This window comes from Coregonus lavaretus (assembly GCF_964263955.1).
Source record: "Coregonus lavaretus genome assembly, chromosome: 18".
Classification (NCBI taxonomy): domain Eukaryota; kingdom Metazoa; phylum Chordata; class Actinopteri; order Salmoniformes; family Salmonidae; genus Coregonus; species Coregonus lavaretus.
Window position 1 is genome coordinate 316,903 of NC_140005.1, and position 15,097 is coordinate 331,999.

The 15,097-nt window shown below is 39.7% G+C and overlaps 1 protein-coding gene across 2 annotated transcripts in view; it reads left to right on the forward strand.

Moving 5' to 3' along the window:
• The window catches only part of LOC311146035 (uncharacterized protein), a 120,639-nt gene that overhangs the window by 51,258 nt on the left and 54,284 nt on the right, over positions 1–15,097 (forward strand). For both annotated transcript variants that reach the window (XM_084182477.1, XM_084182476.1), the window contains exons 5-6: positions 11,060–11,244; positions 14,225–14,436. In XM_084182477.1, the coding sequence (XP_084038603.1) occupies positions 11,060–11,244; positions 14,225–14,436 (397 nt within the window). The remainder of the gene's footprint in view (positions 1–11,059; positions 11,245–14,224; positions 14,437–15,097) is intronic.

A 15,097-nucleotide genomic window follows, 5' to 3' on the forward strand; every position in this document is an offset into this window, starting at 1 on the left:
TCTAACTATCTCTGCTCTCTAGTCATATCTAACTATCTCTGCTCTCTAGTCATATCTAACTATCTCTGCTCTCTAGTCATATCTTAACTATCTCTGCTCTCTAGTCATATCTAACTATCTCTGCTCTCTAGTCATATCTAACTATCTCTGCCCTCTAGTCATATCTAACTATCTCTGCTCTCTAGTCATATCTAACTATCTCTGCTCTCTAGTCATATCTAACTATCTCTGCTCTCTAGTGATATATATCTCTGCTCTCTAGTCATATCTAACTATCTCTGCTCTCTAGTCATATCTAACTATCTCTGTTCTATGGTCATATCTAACTATCTCTGCTCTCTAGTCATATCTAACTATCTCTGCTCTCTAGTGATATATATCTCTGCTCTCTAGTCATATCTAACTATCTCTGCTCTCTAGTCATATCTAACTATCTCTGCTCTCTAGTCATATCTAACTATCTCTGCTCTCTAGTCATATCTAACTATCTCTGCTCTCTAGTCATATCTAACTATCTCTGCTCTCTAGTCATATCTAACTATCTCTGCTCTCTAGTCATATCTAACTATCTCTGCTCTCTAGTCATATCTAACTATCTCTGCTCTCTAGTCATATCTAACTATCTCTGCTCTCTAGTGATATCTATCTCTGCTCTCTAGTCATATCTAACTATCTCTGTTCTATGGTCATATCTAACTATCTCTGCTCTCTAGTGATATATCTCTGCTCTCTAGTCATATCTAACTATCTCTGCTCTCTAGTCATATCTAACTATCTCTGCTCTCTAGTGATATCTGACTATCTCTGCTCTCTAGTCATATCTAACTATCTCTGCTCTCTAGTGATATATATCTCTGCTCTCTAGTCATATCTAACTATCTCTGCTCTCTAGTCATATCTAACTATCTCTGCTCTCTAGTCATATCTAACTATCTCTGCTCTCTAGTCATATCTAACTATCTCTGCCCTCTAGTCATATCTAACTATCTCTGCTCTCTAGTCATATCTAACTATCTCTGCTCTCTAGTCATATCTAACTATCTCTGCTCTCTAGTGATATATATCTCTGCTCTCTAGTCATATCTAACTATCTCTGCTCTCTAGTCATATCTAACTATCTCTGTTCTATGGTCATATCTAACTATCTCTGCTCTCTAGTCATATCTAACTATCTCTGCTCTCTAGTCATATCTAACTATCTCTGCTCTCTAGTCATATCTAACTATCTCTGCTCTCTAGTCATATCTTAACTTTCTCTGCTCTCTAGTCATATCTAACTATCTCTGCTCTCTAGTCATATCTAACTATCTCTGCTCTCTAGTCATATCTAACTATCTCTGCTCTCTAGTCATATCTTAACTATCTCTGCTCTCTAGTCATATCTAACTATCTCTGCTCTCTAGTCATATCTAACTATCTCTGCCCTCTAGTCATATCTAACTATCTCTGCTCTCTAGTCATATCTAACTATCTCTGCTCTCTAGTCATATCTAACTATCTCTGCTCTCTAGTGATATATATCTCTGCTCTCTAGTCATATCTAACTATCTCTGCTCTCTAGTCATATCTAACTATCTCTGTTCTATGGTCATATCTAACTATCTCTGCTCTCTAGTCATATCTAACTATCTCTGCTCTCTAGTGATATATATCTCTGCTCTCTAGTCATATCTAACTATCTCTGCTCTCTAGTCATATCTAACTATCTCTGCTCTCTAGTCATATCTAACTATCTCTGCTCTCTAGTCATATCTAACTATCTCTGCTCTCTAGTGATATATATCTCTGCTCTCTAGTCATATCTAACTATCTCTGCTCTCTAGTCATATCTAACTATCTCTGCTCTCTAGTGATATATCTCTGCTCTCTAGTCATATCTAACTATCTCTGCTCTCTAGTCATATCTAACTATCTCTGCTCTCTAGTGATATCTAACTATCTCTGCTCTCTAGTCATATCTAACTATCTCTGCTCTCTAGTCATATCTAACTATCTCTGCTCTCTAGTGATATCTATCTCTGCTCTCTAGTCATATCTAACTATCTCTGCTCTCTAGTCATATCTAACTATCTCTGCTCTCTAGTGATATATATCTCTGCTCTCTAGTCATATCTAACTATCTCTGCTCTCTAGTCATATCTAACTATCTCTGCTCTCTAGTGATATATCTCTGCTCTCTAGTCATATCTAACTATCTCTGCTCTCTAGTCATATCTAACTATCTCTGCTCTCTAGTGATATCTAACTATCTCTGCTCTCTAGTCATATCTAACTATCTCTGCTCTCTAGTCATATCTAACTATCTCTGCTCTCTAGTGATATCTATCTCTGCTCTCTAGTCATATCTAACTATCTCTGCTCTCTAGTCATATCTAACTATCTCTGCTCTCTAGTGATATATATCTCTGCTCTCTAGTCATATCTAACTATCTCTGCTCTCTAGTGATATCTAACTATCTCTGCTCTCTAGTCATATCTAACTATCTCTGCTCTCTAGTCATATCTAACTATCTCTGCTCTCTAGTCATATCTAACTATCTCTGCTCTCTAGTGATATCTATCTCTGCTCTCTAGTCATATCTAACTATCTCTGCTCTCTAGTCATATCTAACTATCTCTGCTCTCTAGTGATATATATCTCTGCTCTCTAGTCATATCTAACTATCTCTGTTCTATGGTCATATCTAACTATCTCTGCTCTCTAGTGATATATATCTCTGCTCTCTAGTCATATCTAACTATCTCTGCTCTCTAGTCATATCTAACTATCTCTGCTCTCTAGTGATATATATCTCTGCTCTCTAGTCATATCTAACTATCTCTGCTCTCTAGTGATATATATCTCTGCTCTCTAGTCATATCTAACTATCTCTGCTCTCTAGTCATATCTAACTATCTCTGCTCTCTAGTCATATCTAACTATCTCTGCTCTCTAGTGATATATATCTCTGCTCTCTAGTCATATCTAACTATCTCTGCTCTCTAGTCATATCTAACTATCTCTGCTCTCTAGTCATATCTAACTATCTCTGCTCTCTAGTCATATCTAACTATCTCTGCTCTCTAGTGATATATATCTCTGCTCTCTAGTCATATCTAACTATCTCTGCTCTCTAGTCATATCTAACTATCTCTGCTCTCTAGTGATATATATCTCTGCTCTCTAGTCATATCTAACTATCTCTGCTCTCTAGTGATATATATCTCTGCTCTCTAGTCATATCTAACTATCTCTGCTCTCTAGTGATATATATCTCTGCTCTCTAGTCATATCTAACTATCTCTGCTCTCTAGTGATATATATCTCTGCTCTCTACTCATATCTTAACTATCTCTGTTCTATGGTCATATCTAACTTTCTCTGCTCTCTAGTCATATCTAACTATCTCTGCTCTCTAGTCATATCTAACTATCTCTGCTCTCTAGTGATATATATCTCTGCTCTCTAGTCATATCTTAACTATCTCTGTTCTATGGTCATATCTAACTATCTCTGCTCTCTAGTCATATCTAACTATCTCTGCTCTCTAGTGATATATATCTCTGCTCTCTAGTCATATCTAACTATCTCTGCTCTCTAGTCATATCTAACTATCTCTGCTCTCTAGTCATATCTAACTATCTCTGCTCTCTAGTCATATCTAACTATCTCTGCTCTCTAGTCATATCTAACTATCTCTGCTCTCTAGTCATATCTAACTATCTCTGCTCTCTAGTCATATCTAACTATCTCTGCTCTCTAGTCATATCTAACTATCTCTGCTCTCTAGTCATATCTAACTATCTCTGCTCTCTAGTCATATCTAACTATCTCTGCTCTCTAGTGATATATCTCTGCTCTCTAGTCATATCTTAACTATCTCTGCTCTCTAGTCATATCTAACTATCTCTGCTCTCTAGTGATATATATCTCTGCTCTCTAGTCATATCTTAACTATCTCTGCTCTCTAGTCATATCTAACTATCTCTGCTCTCTAGTCATATCTAACTATCTCTGCTCTCTAGTGATATATATCTCTGCTCTCTAGTCATATCTAACTATCTCTGCTCTCTAGTCATATCTAACTATCTCTGCTCTCTAGTCATATCTAACTATCTCTGCTCTCTAGTCATATCTAACTATCTCTGCTCTCTAGTGATATATATCTCTGATCTCTAGTCATATCTTAACTATCTCTGTTCTATGGTCATATCTAACTATCTCTGCTCTCTAGTCATATCTAACTATCTCTGCTCTCTAGTGATATCTAACTATCTCTGCTCTCTAGTGATATATATCTCTGCTCTCTAGTGATATCTAACTATCTCTGCTCTCTAGTCATATCTAACTATCTCTGCTCTCTAGTGATATATCTCTGCTCTCTAGTCATATCTAACTATCTCTACTCTCTAGTGATATCTAACTATCTCTGCTCTCTAGTGATATATATCTCTGCTCTCTAGTCATATCTAACTATCTCTGCTCTCTAGTCATATCTAACTATCTCTGCTCTCTAGTGATATATATCTCTGCTCTCTAGTCATATCTTAACTATCTCTGTTCTATGGTCATATCTAACTTTCTCTGCTCTCTAGTCATATCTAACTATCTCTGCTCTCTAGTCATATCTAACTATCTCTGCTCTCTAGTCATATCTAACTATCTCTGCTCTCTAGTGATATATATCTCTGCTCTCTAGTCATATCTAACTATCTCTGCTCTCTAGTCATATCTAACTATCTCTGCTCTCTAGTCATATCTAACTATCTCTGCTCTCTAGTCATATCTAACTATCTCTGCTCTCTAGTCATATCTAACTATCTCTGCTCTCTAGTCATATCTAACTATCTCTGCTCTCTAGTCATATCTAACTATCTCTGCTCTCTAGTCATATCTAACTATCTCTGCTCTCTAGTCATATCTAACTATCTCTGCTCTCTAGTCATATCTAACTATCTCTGCTCTCTAGTGATATATATCTCTGCTCTCTAGTCATATCTTAACTATCTCTGCTCTCTAGTCATATGTAACTATCTCTGCTCTCTAGTCATATCTAACTATCTCTGCTCTCTAGTGATATATATCTCTGCTCTCTAGTCATATCTTAACTATCTCTGCTCTCTAGTCATATCTAACTATCTCTGCTCTCTAGTCATATCTAACTATCTCTGCTCTCTAGTGATATATATCTCTGCTCTCTAGTCATATCTAACTATCTCTGCTCTCTAGTCATATCTAACTATCTCTGCTCTCTAGTCATATCTAACTATCTCTGCTCTCTAGTCATATCTAACTATCTCTGCTCTCTAGTGATATATATCTCTGATCTCTAGTCATATCTTAACTATCTCTGTTCTATGGTCATATCTAACTATCTCTGCTCTCTAGTCATATCTAACTATCTCTGCTCTCTAGTGATATCTAACTATCTCTGCTCTCTAGTGATATATATCTCTGCTCTCTAGTGATATCTAACTATCTCTGCTCTCTAGTCATATCTAACTATCTCTGCTCTCTAGTGATATATCTCTGCTCTCTAGTCATATCTAACTATCTCTGCTCTCTAGTCATATCTAACTATCTCTGTTCTCTAGTCATATCTAACTATCTCTGCTCTCTAGTGATATATCTCTGTTCTCTAGTCATATCTAACTATCTCTGCTCTCTAGTCATATCTAACTATCTCTGCTCTCTAGTCATATCTAACTATCTCTGCTCTCTAGTCATATCTAACTATCTCTGCTCTCTAGTGATATCTAACTATCTCTGCTCTCTAGTGATATATATCTCTGCTCTCTAGTCATATCTAACTATCTCTGCTCTCTAGTCATATCTAACTATCTCTGCTCTCTAGTGATATATATCTCTGCTCTCTAGTCATATCTTAACTATCTCTGTTCTATGGTCATATCTAACTTTCTCTGCTCTCTAGTCATATCTAACTATCTCTGCTCTCTAGTCATATCTAACTATCTCTGCTCTCTAGTCATATCTAACTATCTCTGCTCTCTAGTGATATATATCTCTGCTCTCTAGTCATATCTAACTATCTCTGCTCTCTAGTCATATCTAACTATCTCTGCTCTCTAGTGATATATCTCTGCTCTCTAGTCATATCTAACTATCTCTGCTCTCTAGTCATATCTAACTATCTCTGCTCTCTAGTGATATATATCTCTGCTCTCTAGTCATATCTTAACTATCTCTGTTCTATGGTCATATCTAACTATCTCTGCTCTCTAGTCATATCTAACTATCTCTGCTCTCTAGTCATATCTAACTATCTCTGCTCTCTAGTCATATCTAACTATCTCTGCTCTCTAGTCATATCTAACTATCTCTGCTCTCTAGTGATATATATCTCTGCTCTCTAGTCATATCTAACTATCTCTGCTCTCTAGTCATATCTAACTATCTCTGCTCTCTAGTCATATCTAACTATCTCTGCTCTCTAGTCATATCTAACTATCTCTGCTCTCTAGTCATATCTAACTATCTCTGCTCTCTAGTCATATCTAACTATCTCTGCTCTCTAGTGATATATATCTCTGCTCTCTAGTCATATCTAACTATCTCTGTTCTATGGTCATATCTAACTATCTCTGCTCTCTAGTGATATATATCTCTGCTCTCTAGTCATATCTAACTATCTCTGCTCTCTAGTGATATATATCTCTGCTCTCTAGTCATATCTAACTATCTCTGCTCTCTAGTCATATCTAACTATCTCTGCTCTCTAGTGATATATATCTCTGCTCTCTAGTCATATCTTAACTATCTCTGTTCTATGGTCATATCTAACTATCTCTGCTCTCTAGTCATATCTAACTATCTCTGCTCTCTAGTGATATATATCTCTGCTCTCTAGTCATATCTAACTATCTCTGCTCTCTAGTCATATCTAACTATCTCTGCTCTCTAGTCATATCTAACTATCTCTGCTCTCTAGTCATATCTAACTATCTCTGCTCTCTAGTGATATATCTCTGCTCTCTAGTCATATCTAACTATCTCTGCTCTCTAGTCATATCTAACTATCTCTGCTCTCTAGTGATATATATCTCTGCTCTCTAGTCATATCTAACTATCTCTGCTCTCTAGTCATATCTAACTATCTCTGCTCTCTAGTCATATCTAACTATCTCTGCTCTCTAGTGATATATATCTCTGCTCTCTAGTCATATCTAACTATCTCTGCTCTCTAGTGATATATATCTCTGCTCTCTAGTCATATCTAACTATCTCTGCTCTCTAGTCATATCTAACTATCTCTGCTCTCTAGTGATATATATCTCTGTTCTCTAGTCATATCTAACTATCTCTGCTCTCTAGTGATATATATCTCTGCTCTCTAGTCATATCTTAACTATCTCTGTTCTATGGTCATATCTAACTTTCTCTGCTCTCTAGTCATATCTAACTATCTCTGCTCTCTAGTCATATCTAACTATCTCTGCTCTCTAGTCATATCTAACTATCTCTGCTCTCTAGTCATATCTAACTATCTCTGCTCTCTAGTCATATCTAACTATCTCTGCTCTCTAGTCATATCTAACTATCTCTGCTCTCTAGTCATATCTAACTATCTCTGCTCTCTAGTCATATCTAACTATCTCTGCTCTCTAGTCATATCTAACTATCTCTGCTCTCTAGTCATATCTAACTATCTCTGCTCTCTAGTGATATATATCTCTGCTCTCTAGTCATATCTTAACTATCTCTGCTCTCTAGTCATATCTAACTATCTCTGCTCTCTAGTCATATCTAACTATCTCTGCTCTCTAGTGATATATATCTCTGCTCTCTAGTCATATCTAACTATCTCTGCTCTCTAGTCATATCTAACTATCTCTGCTCTCTAGTGATATATATCTCTGCTCTCTAGTCATATCTTAACTATCTCTGTTCTATGGTCATATCTAACTATCTCTGCTCTCTAGTCATATCTAACTATCTCTGCTCTCTAGTCATATCTAACTATCTCTGCTCTCTAGTCATATCTAACTATCTCTGCTCTCTAGTCATATCTAACTATCTCTGCTCTCTAGTCATATCTAACTATCTCTGCTCTCTAGTGATATATATCTCTGCTCTCTAGTCATATCTTAACTATCTCTGCTCTCTAGTCATATCTAACTATCTCTGCTCTCTAGTCATATCTAACTATCTCTGCTCTCTAGTGATATATATCTCTGCTCTCTAGTCATATCTAACTATCTCTGCTCTCTAGTCATATCTAACTATCTCTGCTCTCTAGTCATATCTAACTATCTCTGCTCTCTAGTGATATATATCTCTGCTCTCTAGTCATATCTTAACTATCTCTGTTCTATGGTCATATCTAACTATCTCTGCTCTCTAGTCATATCTAACTATCTCTGCTCTCTAGTCATATCTAACTATCTCTGCTCTCTAGTGATATATATCTCTGCTCTCTAGTCATATCTAACTATCTCTGCTCTCTAGTCATATCTAACTATCTCTGCTCTCTAATGATATCTATCTCTGCTCTCTAGTCATATCTAACTATCTCTGCTCTCTAGTGATATATATCTCTGCTCTCTAGTCATATCTAACTATCTCTGCTCTCTAGTCATATCTAACTATCTCTGCTCTCTAGTGATATCTATCTCTGCTCTCTAGTCATATCTAACTATCTCTGCTCTCTAGTCATATCTAACTATCTCTGCTCTCTAGTGATATCTAACTATCTCTGCTCTCTAGTCATATCTAACTATCTCTGCTCTCTAGTCATATCTAACTATCTCTGCTCTCTAGTGATATATATCTCTGCTCTCTAGTCATATCTAACTATCTCTGCTCTCTAGTCATATCTAACTATCTCTGCTCTCTAGTGATATATATCTCTGCTCTCTAGTCATATCTAACTATCTCTGCTCTCTAGTCATATCTAACTATCTCTGCTCTCTAGTCATATCTAACTATCTCTGCTCTCTAGTCATATCTAACTATCTCTGCTCTCTAGTGATATATATCTCTGCTCTCTAGTCATATCTAACTATCTCTGTTCTATGGTCATATCTAACTATCTCTGCTCTCTAGTGTTATCTATCTCTGCTCTCTAGTCATATCTAACTATCTCTGCTCTCTAGTGATATATCTCTGCTCTCTAGTCATATCTAACTATCTCTGTTCTATGGTCATATCTAACTATCTCTGCTCTCTTGTGATATATATGTCTGCTCTCTAGTCATATCTTAACTATCTCTGTTCTATGGTCATATCTAACTATCTCTGCTCTCTTGTGATATATATCTCTGCTCTCTAGTCATATCTAACTATCTCTGCTCTCTAGTGATATATATCTCTGCTCTCTAGTGATATCTAACTATCTCTGCTCTCTAGTGATATATCTCTGCTCTCTAGTCATATCTTAACTATCTCTGTTCTATGGTCATATCTAACTATCTCTGCTCTCTAGTGATATATATCTCTGCTCTCTAGTCATATCTAACTATCTCTGCTCTCTAGTCATATCTAACTATCTCTGCTCTCTAGTGATATCTATCTCTGCTCTCTAGTCATATCTAACTATCTCTGCTCTCTAGTGATATATATCTCTGCTCTCTAGTCATATCTAACTATCTCTGTTCTATGGTCATATCTAACTATCTCTGCTCTCTAGTGATATCTATCTCTGCTCTCTAGTCATATCTAACTATCTCTGCTCTCTAGTGATATATCTCTGCTCTCTAGTCATATCTAACTATCTCTGTTCTATGGTCATATCTAACTATCTCTGCTCTCTTGTGATATATATCTCTGCTCTCTAGTCATATCTTAACTATCTCTGTTCTATGGTCATATCTAACTATCTCTGCTCTCTAGTGATATATATCTCTGCTCTCTAGTCATATCTAACTATCTCTGCTCTCTAGTGATATATATCTCTGCTCTCTAGTCATATCTAACTATCTCTGTTCTATGGTCATATCTAACTATCTCTGCTCTCTAGTGATATATATCTCTGCTCTCTAGTCATATCTAACTATCTCTGCTCTCTAGTCATATCTAACTATCTCTGCTCTCTAGTGATATCTAACTATCTCTGCTCTCTAGTCATATCTAACTATCTCTGCTCTCTAGTCATATCTAACTATCTCTGTTCTATGGTCATATCTAACTATCTCTGCTCTCTTGTGATATATATCTCTGCTCTCTAGTCATATCTAACTATCTCTGCTCTCTAGTCATATCTAACTATCTCTGCTCTCTAGTGATATATATCTCTGCTCTCTAGTGATATCTAACTATCTCTGCTCTCTAGTGATATATCTCTGCTCTCTAGTCATATCTTAACTATCTCTGTTCTATGGTCATATCTAACTATCTCTGCTCTCTAGTGATATATATCTCTGCTCTCTAGTCATATCTAACTATCTCTGCTCTCTAGTCATATCTAACTATCTCTGCTCTCTAGTCATATCTAACTATCTCTGCTCTCTAGTCATATCTAACTATCTCTGCTCTCTAGTCATATCTAACTATCTCTGCTCTCTAGTCATATCTAACTATCTCTGCTCTCTTGTGATATATCTCTGCTCTCTAGTCATATCTAACTATCTCTGCTCTCTAGTCATATCTAACTATCTCTGCTCTCTAGTGATATCTAACTATCTCTGCTCTCTAGTCATATCTAACTATCTCTGCTCTCTAGTCATATCTAACTATCTCTGCTCTCTAGTCATATCTAACTATCTCTGCTCTCTAGTCATATCTAACTATCTCTGCTCTCTAGTCATATCTAACTATCTCTGCTCTCTAGTCATATCTAACTATCTCTGCTCTCTAGTGATATATCTCTGCTCTCTAGTCATATCTAACTATCTCTGTTCTATGGTCATATCTAACTATCTCTGCTCTCTTGTGATATATATCTCTGCTCTCTAGTCATATCTAACTATCTCTGTTCTATGGTCATATCTAACTATCTCTGCTCTCTAGTCATATCTAACTATCTCTGCTCTCTTGTGATATATATCTCTGCTCTCTAGTCATATCTAACTATCTCTGTTCTATGGTCATATCTTACTTCATAGTCGTGTCTCTGCTCCGTAGGGGAGTGGCTGAGAAGGGAACGGAGGTGATGTTCTCCAAGCCCAAGAAGTGGATCCGTTCGGGGTGTTCAGGGGCGCTGGGGTACGTGGACATCCAGACCCTGGCTGAGGGGACGTGTCGATACGACCTCAACGACACTGACGTGGCCTGGCTGGAGCTCATCAACCACCAGTTCTCTCAGATGGGTCAGTAGATTCACCCCCTCAACTACTACTGGACAGAGCACTGTGTAGTGTTGACTGTGTCATGGTTCAGCACTGTGGAGTGTTGACTGTGTCATGGTTCAGCACTGTGGAGTGTTGACTGTGTCATGGTTCAGCACTGTGTAGTGTTGACTGTGTCATGGTTCAGCACTGTGTAGTGTTGACTGTGTCATGGTTCGGCACTGTGTAGTGTTGACTGTGTCATGGTTCAGCACTGTGTAGTGTTGACTGTGTCATGGTTCGGCACTGTGTAGTGTTGACTGTATCATGGTTCAGCACTGTGTAGTGTTGACTGTGTCATGGTTCGGCACTGTGTAGTGTTGACTGTGTCATGGTTCGGCACTGTGTAGTGTTGACTGTGTCATGGTTCAGCACTGTGTAGTGTTGACTGTATCATGGTTCAGCACTGTGGAGTGTTGACTGTGTCATGGTTCAGCACTGTGGAGTGTTGACTGTGTCATGGTTCAGCACTGTGTAGTGTTGACTGTGTCATGGTTCAGCACTGTGTAGTGTTGACTGTGTCATGGTTCGGCACTGTGTAGTGTTGACTGTGTCATGGTTCAGCACTGTGGAGTGTTGACTGTGTCATGGTTCAGCACTGTGGAGTGTTTACTGTGTCATGGTTCAGCACTGTGTAGTGTTGACTGTGTCATGGTTCAGCACTGTGTAGTGTTGACTGTGTCATGGTTCGGCACTGTGTATTGTTGACTGTGTCATGGTTCAGCACTGTGTAGTGTTGACTGTGTCATGGTTCAGCACTGTGGAGTGTTGACTGTGTAATGGTTCAGCACTGTGTAGTGTTGACTGTGTCATGGTTCAGCACTGTGTAGTGTTGACTGTGTCATGGTTCGGCACTGTGTAGTGTTGACTGTGTCATGGTTCAGCACTGTGTAGTGTTGACTGTGTCATGGTTCGGCACTGTGGAGTGTTGACTGTGTCATGGTTCAGCACTGTGTAGTGTTGACTGTGTCATGGTTCGGCACTGTGTAGTGTTGACTGTGTAATGGTTCAGCACTGTGGAGTGTTGACTGTGTCATGGTTCAGCACTGTGGAGTGTTGACTGTGTCATGGTTCGGCACTGTGTAGTGTTGACTGTGTCATGGTTCAGCACTGTGGAGTGTTGACTGTGTCATGGTTCAGCACTGTGTAGTGTTGACTGTGTCATGGTTCAGCACTGTGTAGTGTTGACTGTGTCATGGTTCAGCACTGTGTAGTGTTGACTGTGTCATGGTTCAGCACTGTGTAGTGTTGACTGTGTCATGGTTCAGCACTGTGGAGTGTTGACTGTGTCATGGTTCAGCACTGTGGAGTGTTGACTGTGTCATGGTTCAGCACTGTGTAGTGTTGACTGTGTCATGGTTCAGCACTGTGTAGTGTTGACTGTGTCATGGTTCAGCACTGTGTAGTGTTGACTGTGTCATGGTTCAGCACTGTGGAGTGTTGACTGTGTCATGGTTCGGCACTGTGTAGTGTTGACTGTGTCATGGTTCAGCACTGTGGAGTGTTGACTGTGTCATGGTTCAGCACTGTGGAGTGTTGACTGTGTCATGGTTCGGCACTGTGTAGTGTTGACTGTGTCATGGTTCAGCACTGTGGAGTGTTGACTGTGTCATGGTTCAGCACTGTGTAGTGTTGACTGTCATGGTTCAGCACTGTGTAGTGTTGACTGTGTCATGGTTCAGCACTGTGTAGTGTTGACTGTGTCATGGTTCAGCACTGTGTAGTGTTGACTGTGTCATGGTTCAGCACTGTGGAGTGTTGACTGTGTCATGGTTCGGCACTGTGGAGTGTTGACTGTGTCATGGTTCGGCACTGTGGAGTGTTGACTGTGTCATGGTTCGGCACTGTGTAGTGTTGACTGTGTCATGGTTCAGCACTGTGGAGTGTTGACTGTGTCATGGTTCGGCACTGTGGAGTGTTGACTGTGTCATGGTTCGGCACTGTGTAGTGTTGACTGTGTCATTGTTCAGCACTGTGTAGTGTTGACTGTGTCATGGTTCAGCACTGTGGAGTGTTGACTGTGTCATGGTTCAGCACTGTGTAGTGTTGACTGTGTCATGGTTCAGCACTGTGTAGTGTTGACTGTGTCATGGTTCAGCACTGTGTAGTGTTGACTGTGTCATGGTTCAGCACTGTGTAGTGTTGACTGTGTCATGGTTCAGCACTGTGTAGTGTTGACTGTGTCATGGTTCAGCACTGTGTAGTGTTGACTGTGTCATGGTTCAGCACTGTGTAGTGTTGACTGTGTCATGGTTCAGCACTGTGTAGTGTTGACTGTGTCATGGTTCAGCACTGTGTAGTGTTGACTGTGTCATGGTTCAGCACTGTGTAGTGTTGACTGTGTCATGGTTCGGCACTGTGGAGTGTTGACTGTGTCATGGTTCGGCACTGTGTAGTGTTGACTGTGTCATGGTTCAGCACTGTGGAGTGTTGACTGTGTCATGGTTCAGCACTGTGTAGTGTTGACTGTCATGGTTCAGCACTGTGTAGTGTTGACTGTGTCATGGTTCAGCACTGTGTAGTGTTGACTGTGTCATGGTTCAGCACTGTGTAGTGTTGACTGTGTCATGGTTCAGCACTGTGGAGTGTTGACTGTGTCATGGTTCGGCACTGTGGAGTGTTGACTGTGTCATGGTTCGGCACTGTGTAGTGTTGACTGTGTCATGGTTCGGCACTGTGGAGTGTTGACTGTGTCATGGTTCAGCACTGTGTAGTGTTGACTGTGTCATGGTTCAGCACTGTGTAGTGTTGACTGTGTCATGGTTCAGCACTGTGGAGTGTTGACTGTGTCATGGTTCAGCACTGTGTAGTGTTGACTGTGTCATGGTTCAGCACTGTGTAGTGTTGACTGTGTCATGGTTCAGCACTGTGTAGTGTTGACTGTGTCATGGTTCAGCACTGTGTAGTGTTGACTGTGTCATGGTTCAGCACTGTGTAGTGTTGACTGTTAACTATTCTCCAGGCATGGTGCTGCTGGACGAGATGACCATGGAGAGAGTGATGGAGGAGTTTGAGCGGCGTTGCTATGACAGAATGAGCCACGCCGTGGCAACAGAGGAAGGGCTTGGCATCGAGTATGACGAGGATGTTGTGTGTGACATCTGTCGGTCACCTGACAGCGAGGACAACAACGAGATGGTCTTCTGTGACAAGTGCAACATCTGTGTTCACCAGGTATGTTTCTGTAATCCAGCGTTATTGCACTAGCACGTGTCCAGCTCATTCCACGGAGGACCGAGTGTCTGCAGGGTTTCACTCTTCCCTTGTACTTGATTGATGAATGAAGGTCACTAATTAGTAAGGAACTCCTAAAATGTAAAATGTAAATGTAACTCCTCACCTGGTTGTCTAGGTCACTAATTAGTAAGGAACTCCCCTCACCTGGTTGTCTAGGTCACTAATTAGTAAGGAACTCCCCTCACCTGGTTGTCTAGGTCACTAATTAGTAAGGAACTCCCCTCACCTGGTTGTCTAGGTCACTAATTAGTAAGGAACTCCCCTCACCTGGTTGTCTAGGTCACTAATTAGTAAGGAACTCCCCTCACCTGGTTGTCTAGGTCACTAATTAGTAAGGAACCCCCCTCACCTGGTTGTCTAGGTCACTAATTAGTAAGGAACTCCCCCCACCTGGTTGTCTAGGTCACTAAGTAGTGGGGAACTCCCCTCACCTGGTTGTCTAGGTCACTAATTAGTAAGGAACTCCCCTCACCTGGTTGTCTAGGTCACTAATTAGTAAGGAACTCCCCTCACCTGGTTGTCTAGGTCACTAATTAGTAAGGAACTCCCCTCACCTGGTTGTCTAGGTAACTAATTAGTAAGGAACTACCCTCACCTG